This window comes from Larus michahellis, chromosome 5 (assembly GCF_964199755.1).
Source record: "Larus michahellis chromosome 5, bLarMic1.1, whole genome shotgun sequence".
Taxonomy (NCBI): domain Eukaryota; kingdom Metazoa; phylum Chordata; class Aves; order Charadriiformes; family Laridae; genus Larus; species Larus michahellis.
Genome location: NC_133900.1, coordinates 37,073,716 through 37,096,442, shown reverse-complemented (window position 1 = coordinate 37,096,442; position 22,727 = coordinate 37,073,716). Strand labels below are relative to the sequence as shown.

Sequence of the window (22,727 nt, the reverse complement as noted above, 5' to 3'; positions counted from 1 at the left end):
TTTCCACTTCTAACTTTAACACATCAACATGGTCATGAAATTCAAGATAAAAGCTAGTGTTATCTTTAGAGCATATATTCAACTTTTCTGAATCCCTTGAATATACTTCTCCAAAGTGTGCATTTTAGAAGTTCTTACGTGGTAGTAGCAGTAATAAACTGAGATTGTTTGCCTAGTGGTTTTGTTGAATCGTATTTGGATACATCTACACATACTAGCAAAACACACAGCCTTTCGAAATTTACTCTTGGGAATGACAAAGTACTTTCTGTTTTAAACCCTCTTTTTATTAACCCAAATGGATTTCCTTGGTTCTTAACCGTTCAACTAATGCAGTGTGATTCTGGGTCACAGGGCAGAGAAGAGCAGGGTGGTGCCACACAGATCATCTCCCCCTACCCTCTGCCTTACCACTGCTCCAAGCACACTTTCGTTTTTGACACTGATGTGACACCAAGAACAGTCTTTCTTAGCTGCTACAAGACCACTCACACACATAATATTTGCTAATTGCTACCCAAAACACAGTTCTCTTGTTGCTGGTGAAAGATGCTTCATCCCTACAAGGATTCACATCGTCAGCTAGACATTGTACGCAGGAGAAAGCATAAATTACCAGTGTTAAACTAGTAGCAGGTTGCCCACAGTCTGCCCTGGCAAGGCAAAGTGAAAACCTAAAATATTTCGCATATGAGATGCGCTGGTGATTATCGACTTGGGTTTGTGTGTTATTGCTTGGCTTCAAATGCATGCCTGCTGGACTTCTGCGCCCACCAGGCCGCACCACCGACATTTTGTAGTTCGTCTTTGCCCTTGTATCTTCCCAGAATACAAAAGCACAGTGCTCTGCTGACCACTACGGTTCTTCCAGCTATGCCCATGCAGTTCTTCAGACGCACCCACTTAGTAACTTGCCCGTTGGCGTTTTATGGTACATATTTATCGATGAAATTTTCCTGCAAGAAAGGTCATTTGGGGGGGGGGGGGGGGGGGCGGGCAAGGGAGGTGTGGGTGGACCAGTTGGTGAAGACTCACAGCTGGAAGCAGCTGCAGGGAACCAGGAGAGATCTCCCGTTCCTCACAAAAAAAAAAAAAAAAAAAAAGAGTTAATTCCAGTGCTGGCCCAGCACCCCGCTCATTCACTGCCGAGCCCAGTTTGGTCTCAACAAAGCAACTCATACCCATATGCTAGAAATATTTTGCAGAGCTTAAGCCAAAGGATAAAGTTCATAGAAATCGGTGAATGCGCGTTAGCCATTTATTCTCCTCTGGAAAAAAAATAATATAACAATCCATTTATATATCCAGACTGAGCATATTTGTAAAGGGACAGTTCGGAGTAAGCTGGCTTACAATGCTACAGCGAGGGGGACAGTGGAGAGAGGGACGCGAGCTGAGGCGAGGGGCACCGTTTTGCAGGAAGACGCTGGGCAGCAGCTAGCAAAGGAGGGGGCAGAAGGGAGGCGAAAGGAGCAGCGCAAAGCCTTAGACCTGGACAGGACACAGCAAACATCACGGACAACTCCGGGAACCTCTTCAGGGCTGAAATGGACACAACGTGGGAAGAGACACCGAACTTGTCAACTAATCTGACCTAATGAGACTGCCAATATCAATCCCACACAAAATTTCACAGGAAACTCACATCTCAAACACTGCTAGGAAAGGGATGGAAACAGTACTAACAGAAAAAAGGTAGGTGACTTTCCTCCTGGTAGGCAGAGGTGGGAACACACTCTCTAATGTGGTATTTCAGAATTAGCAATTCAGCATCAAGTGGGAGAGGACTTGAAATAACGCACAGAAATGCAACAAGGACATGCCATAACGCCCCCAAAAATACACCAGAGGAAAACTAGGAGTCAGTTCAGTACTACACCTAGGGGCAACACCTTTCATTAAGCTAGGTTAAAATACTATATCTTACAGTATTTTACCTCTCTGCTGGGGAAAAATTGCCCCAAAACAGCTGCTTTGAAGGCTTGGCAGTTGATATACTCAAAAAGTCTGGCCTCCTAAATAAAAGGGGACCATCTCAGGTCTGCTTCACAGAAAAAAAAGACAAAAAAAAGAAAGAAAAAATCTATTAATACTCCTTTGCACTATGTAAACCTGTAAGATTTACAGAGTAAGTTGTAAGAGTATGATCTACAGAGTAAAAGTCAGGTGTGTGGTACTAGAGACAGAAATAAATTATCATCATGATTCATGAAAAATCTTTAATGGAATAAAAATAAGCCCTATTTAACTCTAGTACTCTGCAGGATTACAATATCCAAATCCTCAGTGCTTTGCAGGATTGAAACTAAATTTTCTACAAACTGCAGGAGTTCCCCAGCCTCCCATCATGAACTCTAGCAGACAGAATAAAAAGCTAGTGGGAAACACATTTCCCAGGTTGAAAAATATTATTAAAGGTGAGAAACATGACCAACATACATTTGAGGCATTATTGTACACCACACTTCTAGAGAAACAGTCACTACGCTACCTTTTATTAGCAGTTTCTACAACTTTTCTAACATTAGAAATACAGCAAAGATTGTCTCAAGATTTCAGTACTTCTGTAAAGTCAATGTTTCAAGTTAACAATATAATGTTTTATAATATAGAGAGCATTAGGTAAAACAAAATATGCACAGGCTAAATAAATGGTATTTGGTTTATGAAAGGCAGCAAGAAAAGCACCAAAATACTGCAAAAAAGATAAGAGTTGGCTAAGGACTGAAAGGGGGAAAAAAAAAAATCAGCGTAACACACTAGACATGTAGGCTCATGGACCCAGGCGCACAGGATAGCCTGCTCCTACAGAAAAATGCTACTGTGCATCTCTGGAGAGAGAAAAAAAGATCCACATCACTTTAAAGAGTGACTGAGAGGAGAGGTGCTCAGCGCCGCGGGAGGCTGGGAGCAGGGGCTGCTCACCCCGGCTGAGGAGCCAGAATGGCTCGCTGCTTTTGAAAGACTTGGCTGGAGCATCACAGCGCGAGCGAGGGCACTGTCCTGGCGGATGCGGGTACATCTACTGATGTGCCCTCTCGTGCCTCACCTGCTCGTACCTTAAGCATGGCTGATGCAGGGGAGGAAAAGCCCACAGATTGTATTCCCTCTCTCACCTCTCCTTCTAGCCATCAAAATCCCATCGACTTGACTTCTCCCAAAGAGAGCCTTGATCCTCACCCTTTGCCTGGTCCTCCATTTCAGCGGGAGGGGAGGACCTGGCTCTCTGGGGCTCACATGAGAACGGTGCCCCACAGTATCAACAGAGGTGAGACTGCTCAGTGATCGACGTCCATAGCCTTTTCACTGACTTGCCTCAGCGTGGGTAACTTACACACCAGGAAAGTTGTCTTGCGTTAGGTCTTTACAGCTGTTGGACCTTAGTTTCACCTCGCTCAGCTTTCCCCAGCCCACCCCTCTGTATAAGACATCGAGATGCACACAAATAACTTCCCATAATAATTCTGACAATCTCTCTGCTTCTTGCTTTATCAGAAGGTGCTGCTCTCCCTGCAGCAAGATGGCAATTTAAATTTGTGCTTTTGCTAAGTGCCTAGCTTTTCATCTGACAGTAGTCGGGATGGGGGCATCATGTGGAAATACACCAGCTGTGGCAATAGTAACGACGTGACGGAGCGCGTGGCTAGTCAGAAAACAAAGGGGAATAATTTTCCACTGTTGCTGCATCACAACCCCAATAACAGAACTGAACAGCAGGACTCGAGACTTGAGGGGAGGGATTCTCTCTACCACCGCAGACACATACGCACCCCTGCAAACCATGTCAGTCCAACACAGAAGAGGGAGCAGGTCGGACGCAGCAATTAGGACGCCTAAAATTCTGCAGCATGGACTGGAATACATTGTGCTGCCTCCCTTTCAGTTTTTTATTTGAGGATGTATCCGAGGAAATGGATTTCCGAGTCTGACTGTTCTGGGCCCGGATCAGTTTCTCGTGTTCCCGTATTTGTCTCTGTAAGTGGTTCTGGATGGCAATTCCCAGGGATTCTGGATCAAGGGAAGCACCGTAAACCTCCCACGTCATGCCCTGCTCGTCCCAAACAACATCCCTGACGTGCTTGGACTGCTTCACCTGCACTTTCGCCTCCATGGCTGGGGTGGGATGCTTTTTGTTTTCCCCCAGGTTTGGCAAGCCCTGATCTGAAGCAGGAATTGCTGCTGCGTGAAGCTCGCGTCTGGGCTCCTTGGCCTGGAGGCCTTGCTGCTGGGGAGCTGCTGATGCCTCCAAGGGAGGGGGGAGACATGTAGGGCTCATACTCAACACAGGCATCAGTCCTGCCTGCAGGCTCTGGCCACTGACCATCTGTGCCGGGCCAGCATCTCCCTGGCCTCTGCTCTCCTTTTCATCTACACCCCCCGAGCACGCCTTTACGCGGACAGTGGCAGGTTGGCTGCTGGCATCCATCCCGCCTTTAGGATCAAGCACCACCGAGTTTTCTTCCTTTAGTTTTACCACAGATTGACTAGGAACGGCCTCCCCTTGACTCGCACCTTTACTTTGCACAGGCTTTTGCTCAGAGCTGCTCTGGACCTCCTTCTGCTTGACTTCACTGTCTGGGCTACAGACTGAAGGTAGCCTGCTGCTTCCTGCATCATGGACAAGATCTCGCACGTTGTTCTCAGTTCCTGGGACAGCGGCAGCAGAAGCGGTGCTGGCTTCACCAGCGCCAGCACCAGACCCAGGCTGTGCTGGAGTCTGGTTACTGGAGTCACCTGCAAGCTGCTCAACTGGGATGGGCTTTGGTGGGACTGGAGCATCCATAGGCAGCCGAGCAGCACCCTTGCCGTCAGAGGCCGCACCAATCATTTCAGCATTCCCCACAGATGTCCCCTGGGAGGTAACGCCTGCAGGGGAGATGGGGAGAACAGGTTTTGCATTATCTACTGACGCTGGAGACACCACGTCAGATGGGACCCCAGGCAGTTTGACAGGCTGGGTTTGGGCTGAAGCAGTCACAGCTGTAACAACAGTCGATTTTGACATACCAGGAGAACATGGGGACTTTTGTTGCAAGGATAAACTGTCAGTAAGTGCAGACTGGCTCAGCCCCATTCCTCCTTGGTAAATTATGTGCAGTTCTTCCTTCTCCTCTGGAGGAGGATTCCCTTTTAAGAAGGCAGCAAGGATGCTGGGACTGGTGGAGGCTGATTTGCTCTCCACACTAGCCACAGCCTGAACCTCAGCATCTCGCCACGTCCTGCTTACTGCTTCCTGAGTTAAAGAGCTGCTCTCCGGCTGAACCGTCATTGTACCCGTTTCTCTGAATTTAGAGAGCTGTGTGGGGCCCGGACTCCCCGGCTCAGTGTCTGCGTTGCGTACGGGATGCGGACTCTCATGGCTAGACTGGGCTGGTGCCTCTCGTGGCTGGAGAGGCTGGTGCCTCTCGTGGCTAGACTGGGCTGGTGCCTCGCTGCTCTGCACCGCTTCAGTTTTATCGGTGGGATGCAACTGTACGGTGCCCGTAACCCCGCTTTTTGCCTCTGAAATGGTCTGTGGGTCTGTTCCCAGCTCAGCTTCGGTGTGCCTCGCTGGCAAGGCCGACTGACACACAGCAGAACCATTTTTTCCTGCTCCCCTGTCTTTTTCCCCTCTTTGCAGAAGGTTTGCCTGAGAAGTATGGCAGGACTCATTAGCCCTAATAGGGTCACCGGGGGAAGAATAATTTAACACCTCAAGTGCTGGCTGATCATCAGTCCCCTGAGGTTTCAAGGCAGAGTCATCCATCTGCGTCAGGGAGCTCGTTTTTGCCTGGCTGCCTTGCACAAACTGCCGGGAGCTCTGGGGGGCTGGCATCATCTCCAGCCCCTGCCCCGCCGAGGGGGCTCCTGCTGCAGATGGGGCTGGGGCTGCCAGTCCGTGGTTGCCCGCTGGCTGGGAGCAACTGGCAGGCTCTACAGCTGCAGGACACCCCTCCGCAGCTTTGCTGGCCAGCCCAGGAGGGATGGCTTCCTGCTGGCTAGCATTGTCCTCGCGGCATTGCTCGCACCCCTGCACGCCGGCAGCCGCCGTGCATTTCAGGTCGAACAAGCAAACTCCAGCAGAGCCGGCCGGCGTGCACGGGAAGCCATTGCTGGCCCTCTCTCCACTAGGTAGTTGGGGCTGGTGCTTAGCAGGCTGCAGATCTCCCAGGTGGTCCTCCTCTGCAGAAGCTGTGGCCAGGGAAAGCTTGGCAGATCTCAGAGGATCTGGTACAGTCCCCATGGACTGCCTCCCAGATGTCGTTCGTCTTCAGGTTCTCCTTGGAGTTTTCTTGCCAGGTGGTGGGTACAACAGGGCTGGCTGTTGGCAACAGGCTTCCCGTAAAGCTAATCTGTTAATAAAAGAAACATAGTGTTAGCAGCAGTCAGATTTAAGAAGAAAAAGTACCCAGAACAGGTTGATCTTCTAGCTTGGAGAGAAATACTTGCAGGCGAGGGGGAAAGTGATGCACCTGATTCTGCCTAAAAGTCACATCAAAGACACGGATTTCAAGAATCTCACAATTCCAAGCTCTGAATGGAAAAGACAATACTAGGGACAAAGCAACAGCAGCTGTCCTGTTGTTGATACGTTAATGAAAACATAATGACATGCCAAGAGGGAGGAAAAAAAAAGAAATATGAAGTGAAAGCAGGGATGAACGGGAAGGGGTGCAGGCTTCGTGTAGAAGTTTGAGGTCACAAAATAAACTCACTGTGATAAAATCCTCTAGCAAGCCACCTGTGTAAGGAGAGGTGCTACCTTGACTGTTGTGCCTACGGTAAGAAGGGATCCAGTTCCCTCAGGATCCACTCTGTGACCTGAGCGGATCCCACACCTTCATTGACCACCAGTTCCCCCTTCTTCTCATGGAGACCACTCCTCTAACTCCACTACCAACAAGGACATGCTCACAGTGGGCAACGGGTCAATTCAGACTAATGTGGATGAACCCAAACCTCACTGGTGAAAGGAATATGGAGGGACGGCAACCTGCTGGGTGGTGCAGATAAACACCAAGGGAAGCTACTGCACCATGCAGCACCAGGGCTATGCACATACTAACTGCTTTCACATTTAGACCCTCTCAAATAATTACAAGGAAGCCATCTCGATTGATAAACGGAGGCACAGATGATCTAGAAATCAATTTACGAGCAGGGGGCATGAAATACCTCAGCACCGCAGAACAGGAGGGGCCCATGCCTTACACGGTGAAATACGGGGGAGGGATTTTAAGCAGGTGGAGCAGAGTTATCCAGGTTGAAATATGGCCAGGACTGCAGAGAAACCGTCGCTTCAAATAGGAGGCGATCTCCAAATGTGCTTGTTGGCTGGGCTTTCAAAAGGACTTAGCACTGCCCAACTTGGATCCTGCTTGAGGTCAAAAGCTGGATCCATGTCAGTGTCAGGAGAGCGGTGGTGGCCAATGATGAAATCCCACTCCAGTCTTCTTTTAAATCGCAGGCTACCTATGCTTTTCTAAAAGGCTTTCCCTAGCATATGCTGCCAGCAAAGCACGGGGTATGAGACTTGTGAGACACTCTGAACATTTAGGTTTTTGTTAACTAGAGGGAAGATGCTGGGAAAATTACTGTACCTCTGCATGCCCATGTCTCTGCAGGCACACAGTGGGGTCTCCTTTGCTACATTACTTGGGAGACGCTCCTGGAAGGAGCTGAGCTGTGCTCAGCTGTTCCAGACCCTCCCTGCCTGCTAGTAAAATCAGCAAAAGCCTTTTCCAGCAAACATCCCTACTCTCCTGCCTCCTCGCAGCCTGAACGGCAGCAGTATAACTCCCTTTCTGTAAAATTAATCCTAAATTTTTCACCTTAGGGTACTGAAAGAGCAACAGGAGAAAAACGTTCAATGAAAGGAAAATGAAAACAAATATGGCCAGCCTATTTTCTAAGAAAAGGAAAATGCTGCAACTTATTTCTTATTCATTGAGCTTTACGTCTTCCAGATATTAATAATTTATTAGTTTTATACTATCTCTTTGGGCTTTGTCCAACCACAGATACACACAGGCTGCTGGGTTAAGCCTGGGAAACTGTGATCCTGCCCCTGAAGGATCCCCAGTTCCTCAGCTGCAGTCTGTGACAGCAGCCCTGCATCACTCCAAAAAGGCTTTCCAGCAAGCCTAAGGATTGCTCAGCTTTGAGAGGTACTGAGTTTATGTAAACCAGACTGCAGATCTGTGGAAGTTTATTACCGCCTACGAGATGTCTCCACTTCATTTTGTGCTCACTTCAAAGCCAGCCAACCTAGTCCTGAAGGAAAGGAGAGCCGCTCCAAGTTCATGCTGTTGTGCTATGACTGAACACCTAATGACCGTGAGGAGAGGAGCAGATGGTTTTGGGGATCTGTTTGTCTAACTTCTATTACTCTCTTCTTTCCTTTTCCAAATATCCATGCAAACCAAACCAGTATATACAGTTGGGCAGGTCACATTTCTTTCTTTACATCCACAGTTTATTTAAGAACAACTAACCAAATAATGGAACAAAACCAACCCCCAGTTTTAGGATGAGATGTACTACTTGGTGAACCATTTCAGAAGAAATAAAGATGGCACAGCAAATCTGTTTGGCTCTTTGCCATACAAAAACTGTGAAAGGCAATGTGCACGCCAGAGCACTGTCTTTGACTCATACCCACTCAATGGGGGAACGATTCCGAATTTTTCAATTAAGTGAATTAGTTCTGATCTGAACCCCCACATGAATTCCCTCCTTCTGTTTAGTGCTCTTCACCAGCATCACAAGAAACACACTTTTAAACTACTGCCAATTGAAAGTGATTCTGCTACTGAGCCCTTGACATACAATGCTGACAGAGGAAATTCTCCCCCCAAAAGCCCCGCACGGACCCATTTTCTGGTGTGGGATAACAGCATAATCCAGACATTTCACTTGGCCCTTGAACGTGGGCTGGGGGGCTGGGTCAGTCATTCTACTGCTTGGGACAACTCTGAAAATGAGTTAGTTTATGGGAATAAGGTTTTTATAAAGACTTTGTTGTCAAAGCCATGGAAGCTATTTTCTTCTTAGAATCTTTACTAAGCCATCCTAATGACAAGAGCCAAAGGCACCGTACTAGTCTAAATAAATGTGGTAATTTTTGACAATTTTGACAAATTTGCTCTTTCTTAAGAATTAATAAAAATCAGAATGAAATATAAGTCTTATGCAAGAGAAAAGCAAGCAAACCCAACTAACTACAGAATTCGAAAGGCATTTTTTTATTGTTGGCGTCTTATTTATGACTATTATCTCATTTTTCTTATTGGAGTCCTATTATATAGGAGTGAAGAACAACACTGGGACCTGTGGGCAACACTATTCAACTGCCAAGGCAGTAAGGACTCCAACCGACAAGCAACACTGACCTAGAAGAAACAGAAATACAAAATGGACAAAAAACATGCCAAAACAAATCAAGATCACTGATGAATTTTTCAAGTGTTGTATGCCTGACCTGGAGCAATCATTCAAAATTTTCTTTAATCAGGAGGTGAAATTAGTATCTCCACAAAGGTCAAAATCAATTTTAAGTAATAAGAACAGATTTTCTACACCAACGCAGTTCTTCACTTAGTCTTTCAGATCAAATTAGTCTGCCTGACTGTGCCAATCTTATCTCAACACAGAATTTTTCTGGACCTTTTGCAACGAGGTCTATGTTTGGCTTATATGGTTTGGGAGAGCTCCTGCATGGCCAGCAGGCCTTCATGGACTCTTCTCACTGAGTAGGTCTTCTTTGTGTGCTTTAAACAAACAAACAAAAAAGCCACCAAAACCCCAAACCTCAAGAAGTTTCCAGGCAACTCAATGCTGACAATGCAAAATAACAGTCCTGTTTATTTCAGTAGCACCCATCCCCTGATAAAACAACACAACAAATTTCCCTCTTGCTGCTTATGAGAATGTCAACAAAACTAGAAAGTCTGTATGTTTAATAAGACAAATGAAGAATTTTCCAGGAAATTCCAGCATAAGAGTCTGCCTCCCATTCCCTCTTGAAAAAAATCTGAAAATCTGCAAAAGCACAAATAAGACTGCCAGCATCTCCATTTACCCTCAAGTTTAAAAAGAATTTAAAACCAAATAATGAAAAACAATTAAAAAGCAGCTCCCAAACCAATCAAGCACCCCCTCCCCAGTTGTGGATTCACATCAGCTTTCCATTCCTTGAGCCCCCCGCTCTTGGAGCCCTCTCTTCACCTTTGTCTCTACGAATGGAAGAACTGAACATCTGTTCTTAACAGTTCTAATCTCACCATATGATCTCTCAGACCATAACTAAAATCATCGTACAACTGCATGGGTTAAGATAAACATCTGCTGAAGCAGGAATTCAGCCTCCCTTCTCGTCCACCGATCCGAGGAAAAGACATTGGTACACTAACTCATATCAGAGCACTGAATATGTAGATCGTGAAGCACATTTCTTTAAATTTTAAACATACATATGCACTTGCATCCTTCTAATTCTGCACCCAGCTTTTTTTTTTTTTCCAGCTCATTAAGTTGTTGTTCTCTGTAAACACTGTGACTCCCTCTTTTTAGTGTCAAAGGGTGTTTGTTATTCTGCTTGTTTGTGAAAAATTTGCTTCATGGGTTATTTTCTCCTAATTATCTGAGGGACCGAAGACCGGCACTACAAATGAAGGACAGCACAAACTAAAGACATATTCATTAAAATACAAAAGAAGTTGCCTGAAGGGGTAAGATATTAGATACACACAGCTTCCATCTTTTGACATGCTTTGGGATGCTGACAGGAGGCAGACGCTTGCACTACAATCACGGGGAAGCAAGAGGTGACAGGGGATGCCCACAGATACCTTGCATACACGCGGTTCCCACAAGAGACGGGGTTGGCATTTCGAGGAGAACGTGCACGAAGTCCCACTTCCCCTCCGACACCTGGGGACAGCACATGCTAGTGCCGGCCACACCTGCAAACACCGCAGGAACCCGCGCCAGAGACAGAGCGGGAGGTGGACAGCAGAAGCAACAAGTTTGACACCACGGGGCTGCAGCACCCTCTCTGCAGATGTTATGCAAAGCGGGTGACTGTATGTGGTGTTTTGCTTTTGACTGGCCTCTGGTGAGTCAGTGGGAAGAACTGCTGTAACACTTTAGCAGATACTGCAAAATACCTATTTACTCCTTCACTATCCCATGAACCGATAGGACTTTAGTCAGCCCAGACGGACAAAAGCCTATTGCTAGAGTGCTTTCAGCACAATAAGGTGTTTTCTGCCCTTTTTTGCTATTCACCTTTTTCTGTTGCTTCTTGATGCTTTTCTGCTGCCTTAAACTTCAACTCACCTCGACTCCGCTCATCAGCTGAGCCCATCCATCATGGTATCTGAGCACTCTTCCTGCAGCATCTGGGCTCAGGGCTAGCTGTCACAGCCCCGCTCAATAGTATGAAGGTCATACTAGTTCACACCTGAAGCCTCGTTTGGCTCTATCACATCTGCCTTGAGGACAGAAACAGGGCAAGATGTGACAGATGGTACGTGTCTTATTTGTGCGTTCACTATCACGTTCCCTTAAAAGGCTGGTTGGGTCAGTCACACCCCTCTAGAAGGAGAAGGGAAGACAGCTCAGCTCGATGGGCTGATGCCCATGGGGGCAAACGCTGGAGAGGAAGCTAAGAAGGAGCTGGAACATGGCAGCCCCTGCAGGGAGCATCCAGCCAGGCACCAAGGGTGACAGGAGGAATCTCCCAGGGGCTGGAGAGGACCGGGCAGTCTCAGGCAGCTCGGGAGCCCCTGTGCTGGCTGCAGCCCTGCCCAGGAGCGAGGGGATGCCTACAAGGACTCGTATCTTACCTGTTTATTTTTATTCTTCACTATATTAAAAATCACATTTCTAATATGTGAGTTTTTAACTCTAGGTGTGTGAGGGTTTATTTGAAAAGCTTTTCAGTTATTATTGTTATTTTTTTGGGGTAGGGACTTTTGCTTTAGGAGAAAGTTTTTGCTTCTGAATTTTGGAAGGCTCTGGCCAGCCTGAAGTCCTAGCACACACACCGACACAGATCCTCTGTGTGCCCTTCTCTCTCCTGACCATCAGGATTTTAAGTATTTTCTAAATTGAAGGATACCCTTTAATCACCTTTGGAAATGAACGCGCATCTATATATGAAACCCCTCTGCATATTTGGCCTATATGAAATGCTGTGGCGATACACGCATGCATGCCCCATGAGAAAAGGGCCTTCGTTCATACAAGCCTGCTAACTGAGAGTCTAGGACACCGGTTTTAATATTACAGCAAACCCCAAAGCACCCCCTCCGCACACCACCCAGCAAAACCCCACAGCCCCTCCCTAAAGCCCTTCCCAGCACCTGCACCAGAAGTGCTTTTTTAACCACCCGTGACGCACGCCGCAATACTAAATCAGCTGAAACTACCAACTGAGGCTACACAAAACAGCCCCCAAGAAAACCCAGCTCCTGCCAGGGCTGTCGGGGCGCAGCCTGGCTCCTCACCGCACCTCGCAGCTCTTCCTCCTGGATGCCGAGCTGCAGCCCGCAGCACCCAGCAGGTCTGCTCACACAGGTGGCAAGACACGATGTTGAAAGATGGCAAAGGTGGCAGGAAAAATGGGAAACGAGTCCAAAAGGAAAAAAAGAGGGCAAGTACTTAAGAAGAATGTCAGGCTCTGCTTGCCCTTGCTTTGTAATGGTAACAAACCAAGGAAAATTGGGTGAGAAATCAAGGGCAAGATGCACTGCTGTTTTTTGACAAAAAAAGAGATGCCTGCCAATCAGCCTGACAGCTACTGGAGATTTATCTAGCAATATTTTGTACAAGCTGAAGAAATTTATTTTTCTGGTTGTTGACTCCTCTCATTTGCATCTCTCTGCCAGGTACAGTTTTTAACTTCGCGAAGCACAGGGTATGGGAGCTCCACTTTAGGAGAACAAAGCTCAGCTTTATCTGCTGCCCACAACCTGCATATGAGAAAATGGGTTAAGCCAGACCTACCAAATGGCACAGTGGCCTCTGGGCATAGTTCAAAGCAAACTGCTCTGCATCTTCCTTCATTTCACTGACCTTTTGACCTAACTTTAAGTACGCCCTTCCAAGAGGCCACAGTAACCTTACTGCGAATGATATAATCTACTCAATTAGATGCAAAAGCCATTCTGATTAATTTTAAATACACTTTTAAATTTAATATTTACAATATTTTCTTACTGCAGCATGCAGATAGCATTGTCGGATTTGTGTTTCTGCAGGTAGCTCTTGCACATGCTGTCTTTAAATCTATGCCTCTCTCTGCTCCCTAGACTCTTGCTGAATTCCTGAGAGTCCAGAAAGCGCGGTGTCCAGAGGGCTGCAGAAGAGGCTCGCCCAGAAAGAATCTCTCTTAAGTACTCTCAGGTACTTAGCAGTGAGCACAAGGGATCATCTATCTATAATTTTGGTACTTCAATGTTTATCCTAGTTTAGAAGTAAGCACCAGTCACTATGATGTCTAAAGAACAAAGTTAAATGTGTATCAAGAAGTTTCGGCTGGGACACGGTTGAGGCATCAAGGAATGTACCTAACCTTGAGTAGGATGTGAAACGAAACACTGCGTCTCATGTTCTTTTCCAGTTGCTGACTTAGACATAAGATACCAAAATATAACTTCTGGAGCAAATTCAAGCCAAAAGTGTACCCCAAACCAACCCTGGGTAATTATGATGCTAAAATCTGTGTGTGAATAACGAGCATGCTAATCAGGTAACCTCCCCAAATGCTTTAAACGTGAGCTTAGATGCATATGTATAGTTAGGAGTGGCGAATGAACCATTATTCACCAATCAGATGTATTTTATCATTATAAACATTGGGTGGTTTGAAACGTGAGGTCTGCTGGCTGTTGTTAAATGCCCGGCACCCAGTTCTGCAGAACTGAAATAAAAACAAACTTCTCGACTCCGTGTGTTGATTGGTGCTCACACACTGGGTGAAGAACCCTCATTTAGGGACAACTCCATCCCTAGCATGACCCCAGGATGGCCAGAAAAAGTGGTACCAGCATGAGCAGCGTTAGACTGGTACGAAAAGAGTGCACCCAGGAAGGGCTTGACCAGATTTGGGTACACCTCTGCTCCAGCTTCAGGCTGAAATGTGCGAACCAGGCCAAGTCCCACGGCTGCCTGAGTGAGCACGGTGCTGACAAGCTCATCCAAGAGTCTGGGCCTGTGAGCCTGAGCAGGACCTCGTCCCAACACGGTCCAGCGACACATGTGCACCTCAGCAGTCGCCCAGGGACAGATGTGTGGGAATATCTGCAACTGGCAGATATTGCAAATGGCAGGCCCATAACCATGCATGAATAAAAACTGAACGATGACCAAGCCTGATTCAGCTTTACTGTCCTGCTGGCAGCAGAATAATTAGTTACCCTTCAATTAGAAAGATGTCCATCTAAAAGGAAGCATGATCGCAGCTCTGCTCTGAGATGGGATGTTCTAGCCTGTGTCCCATCTGTTCCCTGTGGGCAGCGCCTGTCTCCCCCCAGCCCGGTGACAAGCAGCAACCACCATGTCCAGCTCCAGTGCCTGTTCATGGAGCCCTGACGGGAGCCCGAGTGCCCTCACCACCACCACGATGTAAATTTCTGCGTGCATGTAAGCTTCCCTCCTGCTCGCATTTTGCTTTTAACCTCTACCAGCAAGTCATTGTATCAGAAGAGATCGCAGTGTCTTTTTCTATACCCTGATGTGTCCAGCAACCACAGTCACACAAGACACTTTCACTCAGAGGTTCTCCAGCAGCTGGCTCTGCTTAAAGAAGTTCAAAGCTCACCTCCTTCTCCCAGATTAAAAGGCTCTTCTGGGGGAAGCTGAGATCCTCATGTAATCACAGCCTCTAGAATCTCTCAAAAGAGCCCCATGCATGGTCAGAGGGGAGTGGCGTGGGAAGGAACCACAGGAGGACTGGGTGGCAGTCTGAACATGCGCCACACCCTTTTCCCCACACCGTCCCCTCCTCTACCCCATGTCCCTGTCCTGCCCCTCTACTTTCCCACTCAGCTCACGCTCCACTGTGCTCCCGAGCGTCTTCCCTGCGGGCAGAGATGGGTCTTGGGCAGCAGCACGGGGCTGCCGAGACAGTCTCTCTCTTGGCACGCCTCGTCCCAGGGTTACAGCACCCGGCAAAAAGGCTTTCTTTGGAGAGGTGTGTAAGTATGTGAAAGTCCCCACTGAACATCGGGCTTGCTGCAGAACACCGCCAAGAACCCGTCAATCTTTCTCCTCCAAGGTGAAAGGGAAGGGTAAACGGCTTCATGAAAACAGCCAAATCAAACAACAACTACACCGACCGGCAGTCAGCTGTAACAGCTGCATAAGCTACAGCGACATTCCTACCTCATATCCTTGGCCACCCTAGAGGGGACGTGACATGTGGATAAAACCCACAGGGATATATATTTTACTCCTCTTTCTTTTTTTTTTTTTTTATTTAAACTTGCACGTTATGTTTAGCTTCATCATTTATCAGCACATTTTTTTTAATTTCAGTATCCGACACTGGAAGTCACTTGTAAGGAAATGCAGCCTGACTTTGAGGGTAAGCCACATTTCAGAAGGAACGTCAGCACGCATGCTCTTGACATGTGCACATGAGAGGAAACCAGCCACCTGCTGTCCACATCAGGCAGGTGACTCCATTTCACATACCTCACTGCCACATTATTTTTCTTCAGCTTATTATTGAGTAAAAACAAGAAGTGGTGTTTGACGGATGTGAAGAGGAGGGTTGTATTGACCTTTCAAAGACCACTTCCATGTTTGATGTTGAAAGCAAGAGAATTGCCCATCAACCAAGTGGGAATGTCATTCCTTATCTAACCCACTATCTTCTTCAGTCTGATAAAAGCACGATAAAAATCTAACCTCTCATTAATGCATTTCATGCAACTGAATGCATTTGAACGTTGACAGCTGACAAACAAAAGCCCTGGTTTTTGAGAGAGCAATTTAACAATAGCCAACAATAAATAGATTTTTCCTGCACAACAATGCCAACGTGACTTCATTATAAAGCAGAGTGAGCGTCTTTAGCGGTGAAAGCATAATGCTGGCTTAGCACCCACGCAATTCTTGCTTTCTCTGCTAAGACTCCCAGTCAAAGAGCAGCAACCAGGATGGTGAGGTTTATGTGGACATCCATCTACTGGGAGCTGGACCAAGACCAAAATCACACTTTGTGTGGTCAGGAAAACATAACTACTGCTGAGTAGGTGTGTTTTGGAAAGGTTGGGTCTATGGGACAAAGGATTTTATCTAACATGGGTTCAGCTCCTCAAAAGCAAATTTCCTGAATTTCATGATGACCACCTCCTCAAGAACATTCCCCCAGCGCACTGAATGCAAACGCTAATCACATGGCTCAAGCAGCCTCAGTAACACCCTAGATAATTAGGCCTGATTTGCTACTGACTAACCATATTATTGGAGCCCAAAGAAGTGTATTGTAGCAGTACTTTTTTTTTCTTTTTTTTTTTTTAAAAACCAACCTTGCAAGTGAGGAAATTTTGCCTTGGAAGAGCTGGTAGCAGAAGGAATATCTTTTACATAAGGTAAAACCCAACAATAATGTTTAACTCTCACATACCATCTGAAAAACTAATTTCTCCTCATATATCATATTATTTTAATGAAGATGTTAGGCTCAGTATTAGAGAAGGCAATAGATCTATACATAACTGGCACCTGGCAAAGGACATATTCGCTGTCATTTACATGCATAATCCAAATGGCAAAGAACTACTCCAAATGGCAAGTAATTAGAGAAGAAGGATGCAGAGCCTAACCAGTCATTACTGTAACAGAAATTTGCCGTAGCGTGTGATTAACCTAATAAAGGCATGATGATGATCTCACCATGTCTGCTGTTGCCTCCTGGCTATCAGAAACACAACTAATGTGAATAAAGAGGCTAGCAGCCAAAACAGCTATCACTGTGGCTTTTTTTTTTTTTTAAAAAAAAACAGCCAAAAAACACAACAGGTAAAAATATCTTGCCTTCTTCCTGCCACCACCTCAGCAGTTGCTTCCTGTTTCTTCACATTCTCACTGCACTCCGCTGCTGTCTGCCATTGACAATAAGAGCAGTAAAAAGAACAAAATAATCTCCTTAGTAAACCACCTCCTGCTAAACACCTTCTCAAAAAAACAGGAGAGGAATCGCTCTGTGCCGGGCCACTTTTTGTCTGATGTATTGAGGCTCTGCAGGAAACCAAATGGCTGCAGGTTGGAAGCCTTCAGCGTTCAGAGATAAAATCGGAGCAATTCAGTGATGTCTTCACAACGGCAGTAAATGCTCTTTGGAGAGCAATGACTCAAACCTGTACATCCAGCTAAGGACTCTAACCTGCTCACCTCAGTCACTAGAGCTTACAATACGACTTCAGTGGGACTGCTATGCGAAAAGCTGTCATCTCAGTCTCAGACTCTTTTCTTTTTCTGTACTTGAGGCTGTATGCTTTATTTTGTTAAACATTGACCCCCATGGAATGGGTCCAAACCAGAGACCAGAGCCTCATTTGTGGTGGTTTTTTTGGTTTGCCTTTTTTTTTTTTTCTTTTTTTTTGAATTGATGAAGTACTGCATGTGGGACGTGGGGAAAGCAGGAGGTGCTAACCAACCAGGGACAGGACAACACCGCGTGGCAGGGGGGTTGGAACTAGATGATCCTTAAGGTCCCTTCCAACTCGAACCATTCTATGACACATCCTAAATGTCACCTTGCAAAGACAGGAAAAACAACACTTGGACTGTGGATAGTCAGTGACACCACCATTCTTTATATCCAGAAATGATGGAACAGCCTAACCCTATGCACAGCACTGCAGCCATGTGAGGGCTTCCAACCACTTGGCACTAATGAAGGCAAATGCTAGATAGGAACACGTTGGTAAAATATTACACCTCCAAACCACACCATTTCTTCTTCAGTCTCCACCCAGAGCTGACAGATGATCTTGAAAGACATATCTGAGAAAATCAACTCCTAAACCTTACCTCACTGACTTTGAGTCCTGAAATCCACTCTATAACCAGAGCACTCTTCAGGACAAAGAGAGACTCTTAAGTCTCCTCCATCTACCACATGGATGTGCTTGAACAAAGAGACTGGAGTACTGTCCCTGGGTGAAGAAGCCAACTCAGTCACCAAGTCACTCTCAACACCTCCGCCTTCCTGCAGCAAAGAAAAACACCAACAGCTGTGCTCTGCGATGGCATATTTTAGGAACAACTCATTATTTGCAGTCTATTCCACAGGTGTCTGATGGTAATAGCTTTTCAGAGGTGCCCTTGCAGGCAGCCCAGGGCTGTAAAAATCTCTCGCACTAACAATCATGGGAACTATCCTCCCTTCTATTAGAATTGTGTCCTAACAATGGCTTATTCAAAACATATATTTTTATCCTTAGATTCAATGTGCTTCTATCCCTCCAGCCCCAACAAAAGGGACCAAGGTACTCAGCTGCCTGCAGCTTTTTATGCTGTGTTTCAAATGTGGATTTTCACAGGCTTACAAAAATTGCATTCTCTGCTTCTGAATTCTTAAAAATCACAATGCTCATAAGACAAATCGCTATTTAGCGTCTGACACCTGGGAAGCCCCATCTGTGTCAGAACCAAACTAAAACCAGAAGTACTTCCTCAAGACAGCAAATATTAAAGAGATAGTAATGTCAAATCTGGAACTAGTTCAATAAAACATGGTGGAAACAGAGACACAGCATGTCTTATTTTATAAACCCTTTCAAACCTAATAATAATATTGGGAGTCAATTACCAGTGTCATCATAAGCCAAAGCTTTGCCTGTTGCGATATGGCACAGCCGTATCCATACCCTGGACCTCTGCCTTATCCATACCAGATGTATGGTCCATACCCTGCAAGGCCATGATGGCTTGTACCAGCTAATGGGACATCCCCACTCCTGTCGAGGGCTGAGATCTTCCGGAGCTAGCGGTCAAGGTTTACACTGAGCCTAATGCTTGGTATACCTCTTCTCCTCATTTCTTCTGCATTTAAGCATATTTACATTGCCATTTATCAGGTGACTGAAGCAACACACACCGTGGGGGAGGCACTGGTAAAAGCCATTAACTTTGACTTGAATTACCGTCCCTCAGGATGATTGCCAAATTAGTTAATGAGTATAATTAGCATTAATTAAAATGATGGCTCAAACAAGATCTATCACATCTGGGTTTAGCAAAGTGTCAGGTTTACTGAAGCCGGCTGCCTCCACCACCTGGCCAAGCTCAAACCAGACAGCCCCATGGGCAGCGTGACTGGCCCTCGCCGTGGCAGCTATCCCTCCAGCTTACCTTCACGAATGGTGAAGCTACAAGCTCCTCAAGATACATGCAGCTGTTTCACGGTACAAAAGCAAAACATGCCCCCAAGTATTCGAAAAAAAAAACGCAAAAAATACCCCAAAAATGCAGAGATGTGGCAATTCCAAGCAGCTACTGAGTTTATCACCTAATGCCCAGCTTTTCACATCAGGCAGAGTTCCTTTTTACTCCTCTTCGGAGCAGATTTAGCTGCCCTTGCTCAAGCTGCCAGCATATTTAACCTGCAAATCTCAGAAGTGAGCTGAGGTCAGGCTGTACCTTGCTGGAACACAGCTGTGAGCGAGCGGGGCCGCACGATAGCTTTGTCCTTGTTTTTAAGTCAGCTGGAGTGGAAGTTGGCAGGGTGTGAAAAAGGATCATTCACAGCTTAGGGCTTAATTGTTGGGCTCACACTGAACATAGATGCCTCACGCACAGAGGCATACTTGAAGGAGTGAGAAAACACATGGCAACCTTAGAGCCAGTACGAAATTCCAGGCAAGTTGGTTTATTTCTACACAGAACCTTCTTGAAGGTAAGCATTAGGTACTTCAACCAGTGATCTGACAGCTGTGGATGCCCAGTAGGCTTCCTATGACCATTTATTTTTATTGACATCCTATTTATGAATACAATTTTTATTACCACAAACTATGCATACATACGTGATGGCAGACAGACATACATATACACATAAAATCTGATATATACTAACATAAAGATAGTCATCTAGCCTAATCTGCGTGATTAAAGCTAGGCACTGAAATCAAAGATTCTCAAAAGTGCTGAATAATCAGAAATGCCAGGAAAGGTAGTCAAAAGTTGCTCAATATCTTTGAAAATACAATCTCTCTTGTTCCTGCTCTTCTCCAAGAAATGCCAGAAAGCACTAACATATTCTGCCACTTTGCTGGATGCCACATGTCTGCACAGAGATACTAAACATTCACAGCTTAAGCAGGCAAGATACAGAGCAGAGGCAGGAGCCAGTACCTTTTTCTGCCTCTTCTTTAGAGGCTAACACAGCTGAATATCACAGAGAAAACTATGCAACAGGCAGCGTCTAATGCCAGTGATTTAACTGCAGAAAAACCTTTCTCCTACATCTCATCATCTACTACTAAAAACTCGTTGCAATCATGGGCGCAGGAATCTGGCTTTAGAGATCCACCTCTGAAACGTTACCAAAAAAATACTCAAAGGGCTGTCTCCCCTTGCTGCATTACTGCCATACAGCAAGTCCTGAATCTATAAAGAGGTGAAGCAGACTGGTACCTCTGTTAAAGCACAAGCTAGAAAACCAGACAAGTGTACAGAAGATGCTGCTGCCAGCATTTGTGAAGAAAAAACACCCCACAAAACCCCAAAAGCACCACCTTAAAGCTGAACAAGCAAAGGATGTTACTGACCTAGGAAGGCCAGCCACCCAAGAAAAGTACTTGCAACCACTGCAGATCTGTAAGTGTTCATACAAGGAGGTAAGTGCTTTTGGAAAAGGCTCTTTTAATGCTCTTGCTCTGCAGAAAGCTCGGGCAGGGCATGGAATCAGATGGGATGTGAATGTTTGACAACAGAGAGGAGGACATCCAGTGTGAACAGGGCAGCAGGTAATGAGATACTGAGCAAGAGACTCCACTCGATTATCTTTTTTCCTTCTTGTGAGTTGCTTCTTTTGCAGAGGGCAAGGCTGGCGATGTGTTCTGAATGACCCTTCCTATAAACCTGTACACTGTGTGCTTGAGCAAGGGGACTCAGAGCAGACCAAGAATGAGTGGAAGAAGTACGTGGAGAGAGAGGCAGATTGGGTCAGAAGGTCAAGTAAGTCCAGACTACAGAGCTAGGAAACTAAGAGCAATTTATCAGGTCTTCCTTGTATGACCATCTTACCAAAAACTCAGGCTCCACTGCAGGACACTTGGCTGCGTCTAAGGTGAGGAGCCTGCACCTTCCCCTTCATCCCCGCTCAGCTGCTGGTCATAAATCATAGAATGGTTCGGGTTGGGAGGGCCCTTAAAGATCACCTAGTTCCAACCCCGCTGCCATGGGCAGGGACGCCTTCCACCAGACCAGGTTGCTCAAAGCCCCATCCTGGCCTTGAACACTTCCAGGGATGGGGCATCCACAATCTCCCTGGACAACCTGTGCCAGTGTCTCACCACCCTCACAGCAAAGAATTTCTTCCTAACGTCTAATCTAAACCTCCCCTCTTCCAGTTTAAAACCATTACCCCTCGTCCTATCGTTACATTACCTTATAAGGGTTCCTCCACATTTCTCCTATAGGCCCCCTTTAGGTACTGGAAGGCTGCTATAAGGTCAGCACGGTCCAGGTAATTGCTACAGCTTGATCCTTACTACCTCAGCTCTGTTCACTCTGCTCCCTCATCTATTTATTAACAACTCTAAACCCCAAGCGTGGGCAGCCACAGGAAAACTGTTGGGTTTCTTCTACTCCAAGTCAACAAGAAAACATTTTTGCAAATGCAGATTGCCACAGGAGGTTGTTCGAGAGAGACAGATGTTTGGTTAGCACTGCAGATGGGCTGGAAAATCCCCCATCACCACTTCAAAAACTCTCACTCTTTTCCTTTCCCAGGAGGGCAAAAAAACCTGTATTTTTTTCCCCTAGCATGTGGATGCTTTGCCCTTTATTTTCAGGGAAATGCTGCAACCCTTGGAAATTCATTAGCCTCCTGGTCTTCTCTCTCAGCAGCAGCTAGATCGAACCGCTCAGATGTTGAATTTCAAGGTTAGTGTGCCTCAGTCCTACGTTTCTCCCACAAAATTGGAGAATGAGGCTTAATGCTGATCCTGGGAACACCAGCCTTCTCCCACGTGGACTCAGTGACTTTATTCCACCTGTGAGACTGACCTATGTCTACAACAACTGCTGAGTGAGTTCTGGCTGGGTAAGAAGGCAGGAGGGGGTAAGAGGGGAAGGTAAGAGCTACTCTTTCAGAAAAAAGAGGACGTGCAGGAGAAAGTAAGTTGTTTGGTCCACGTGATGCAGAAATTTGTTGGCCCTCTGCCTCCTGGACCTCGGCTTGAATGCTCTTCCAGCACTGATTCCCCATCTGTCTCTTACTGCACGCTCTTTGCCAGACCATTTCACAGCTTCATGTAGCTCAAGGCCAGGAAACTGTTTGTAAGAAATAGATATTTTTAAATCATGTTTTGCACCATGGTATAGCACCCTTTTGAAGGACAATTTTAACACTGCTTCAGTATTTGTGATGGTGACCATGTTCATACTTCTTCCTACCTCACGTTGCATGCTCAACTTGAACATCCTAAGCATTGCTTGGTTTTTCTAAGCCTCTGAGGGGTATTTTTTCCCCCCACTTCCTGATTTATTTTTTCTTGGTAATC

General features: G+C 46.1%; 1 protein-coding gene across 2 annotated transcripts in view; it reads right to left on the bottom strand.

Moving 5' to 3' along the window:
• Nucleotides 1-2,201: 2,201 nt before the first annotated feature.
• The window catches only part of GPRIN3 (GPRIN family member 3), a 32,145-nt gene continuing 11,619 nt past the window's right edge, over nt 2,202-22,727 (bottom strand). For both annotated transcript variants that reach the window (XM_074589587.1, XM_074589586.1), the window contains exon 2: nt 2,202-6,332. In XM_074589587.1, the coding sequence (XP_074445688.1) occupies nt 3,785-6,223 (2,439 nt within the window). In that variant the 5' untranslated portion in view covers nt 6,224-6,332 and the 3' untranslated portion in view covers nt 2,202-3,784. The remainder of the gene's footprint in view (nt 6,333-22,727) is intronic.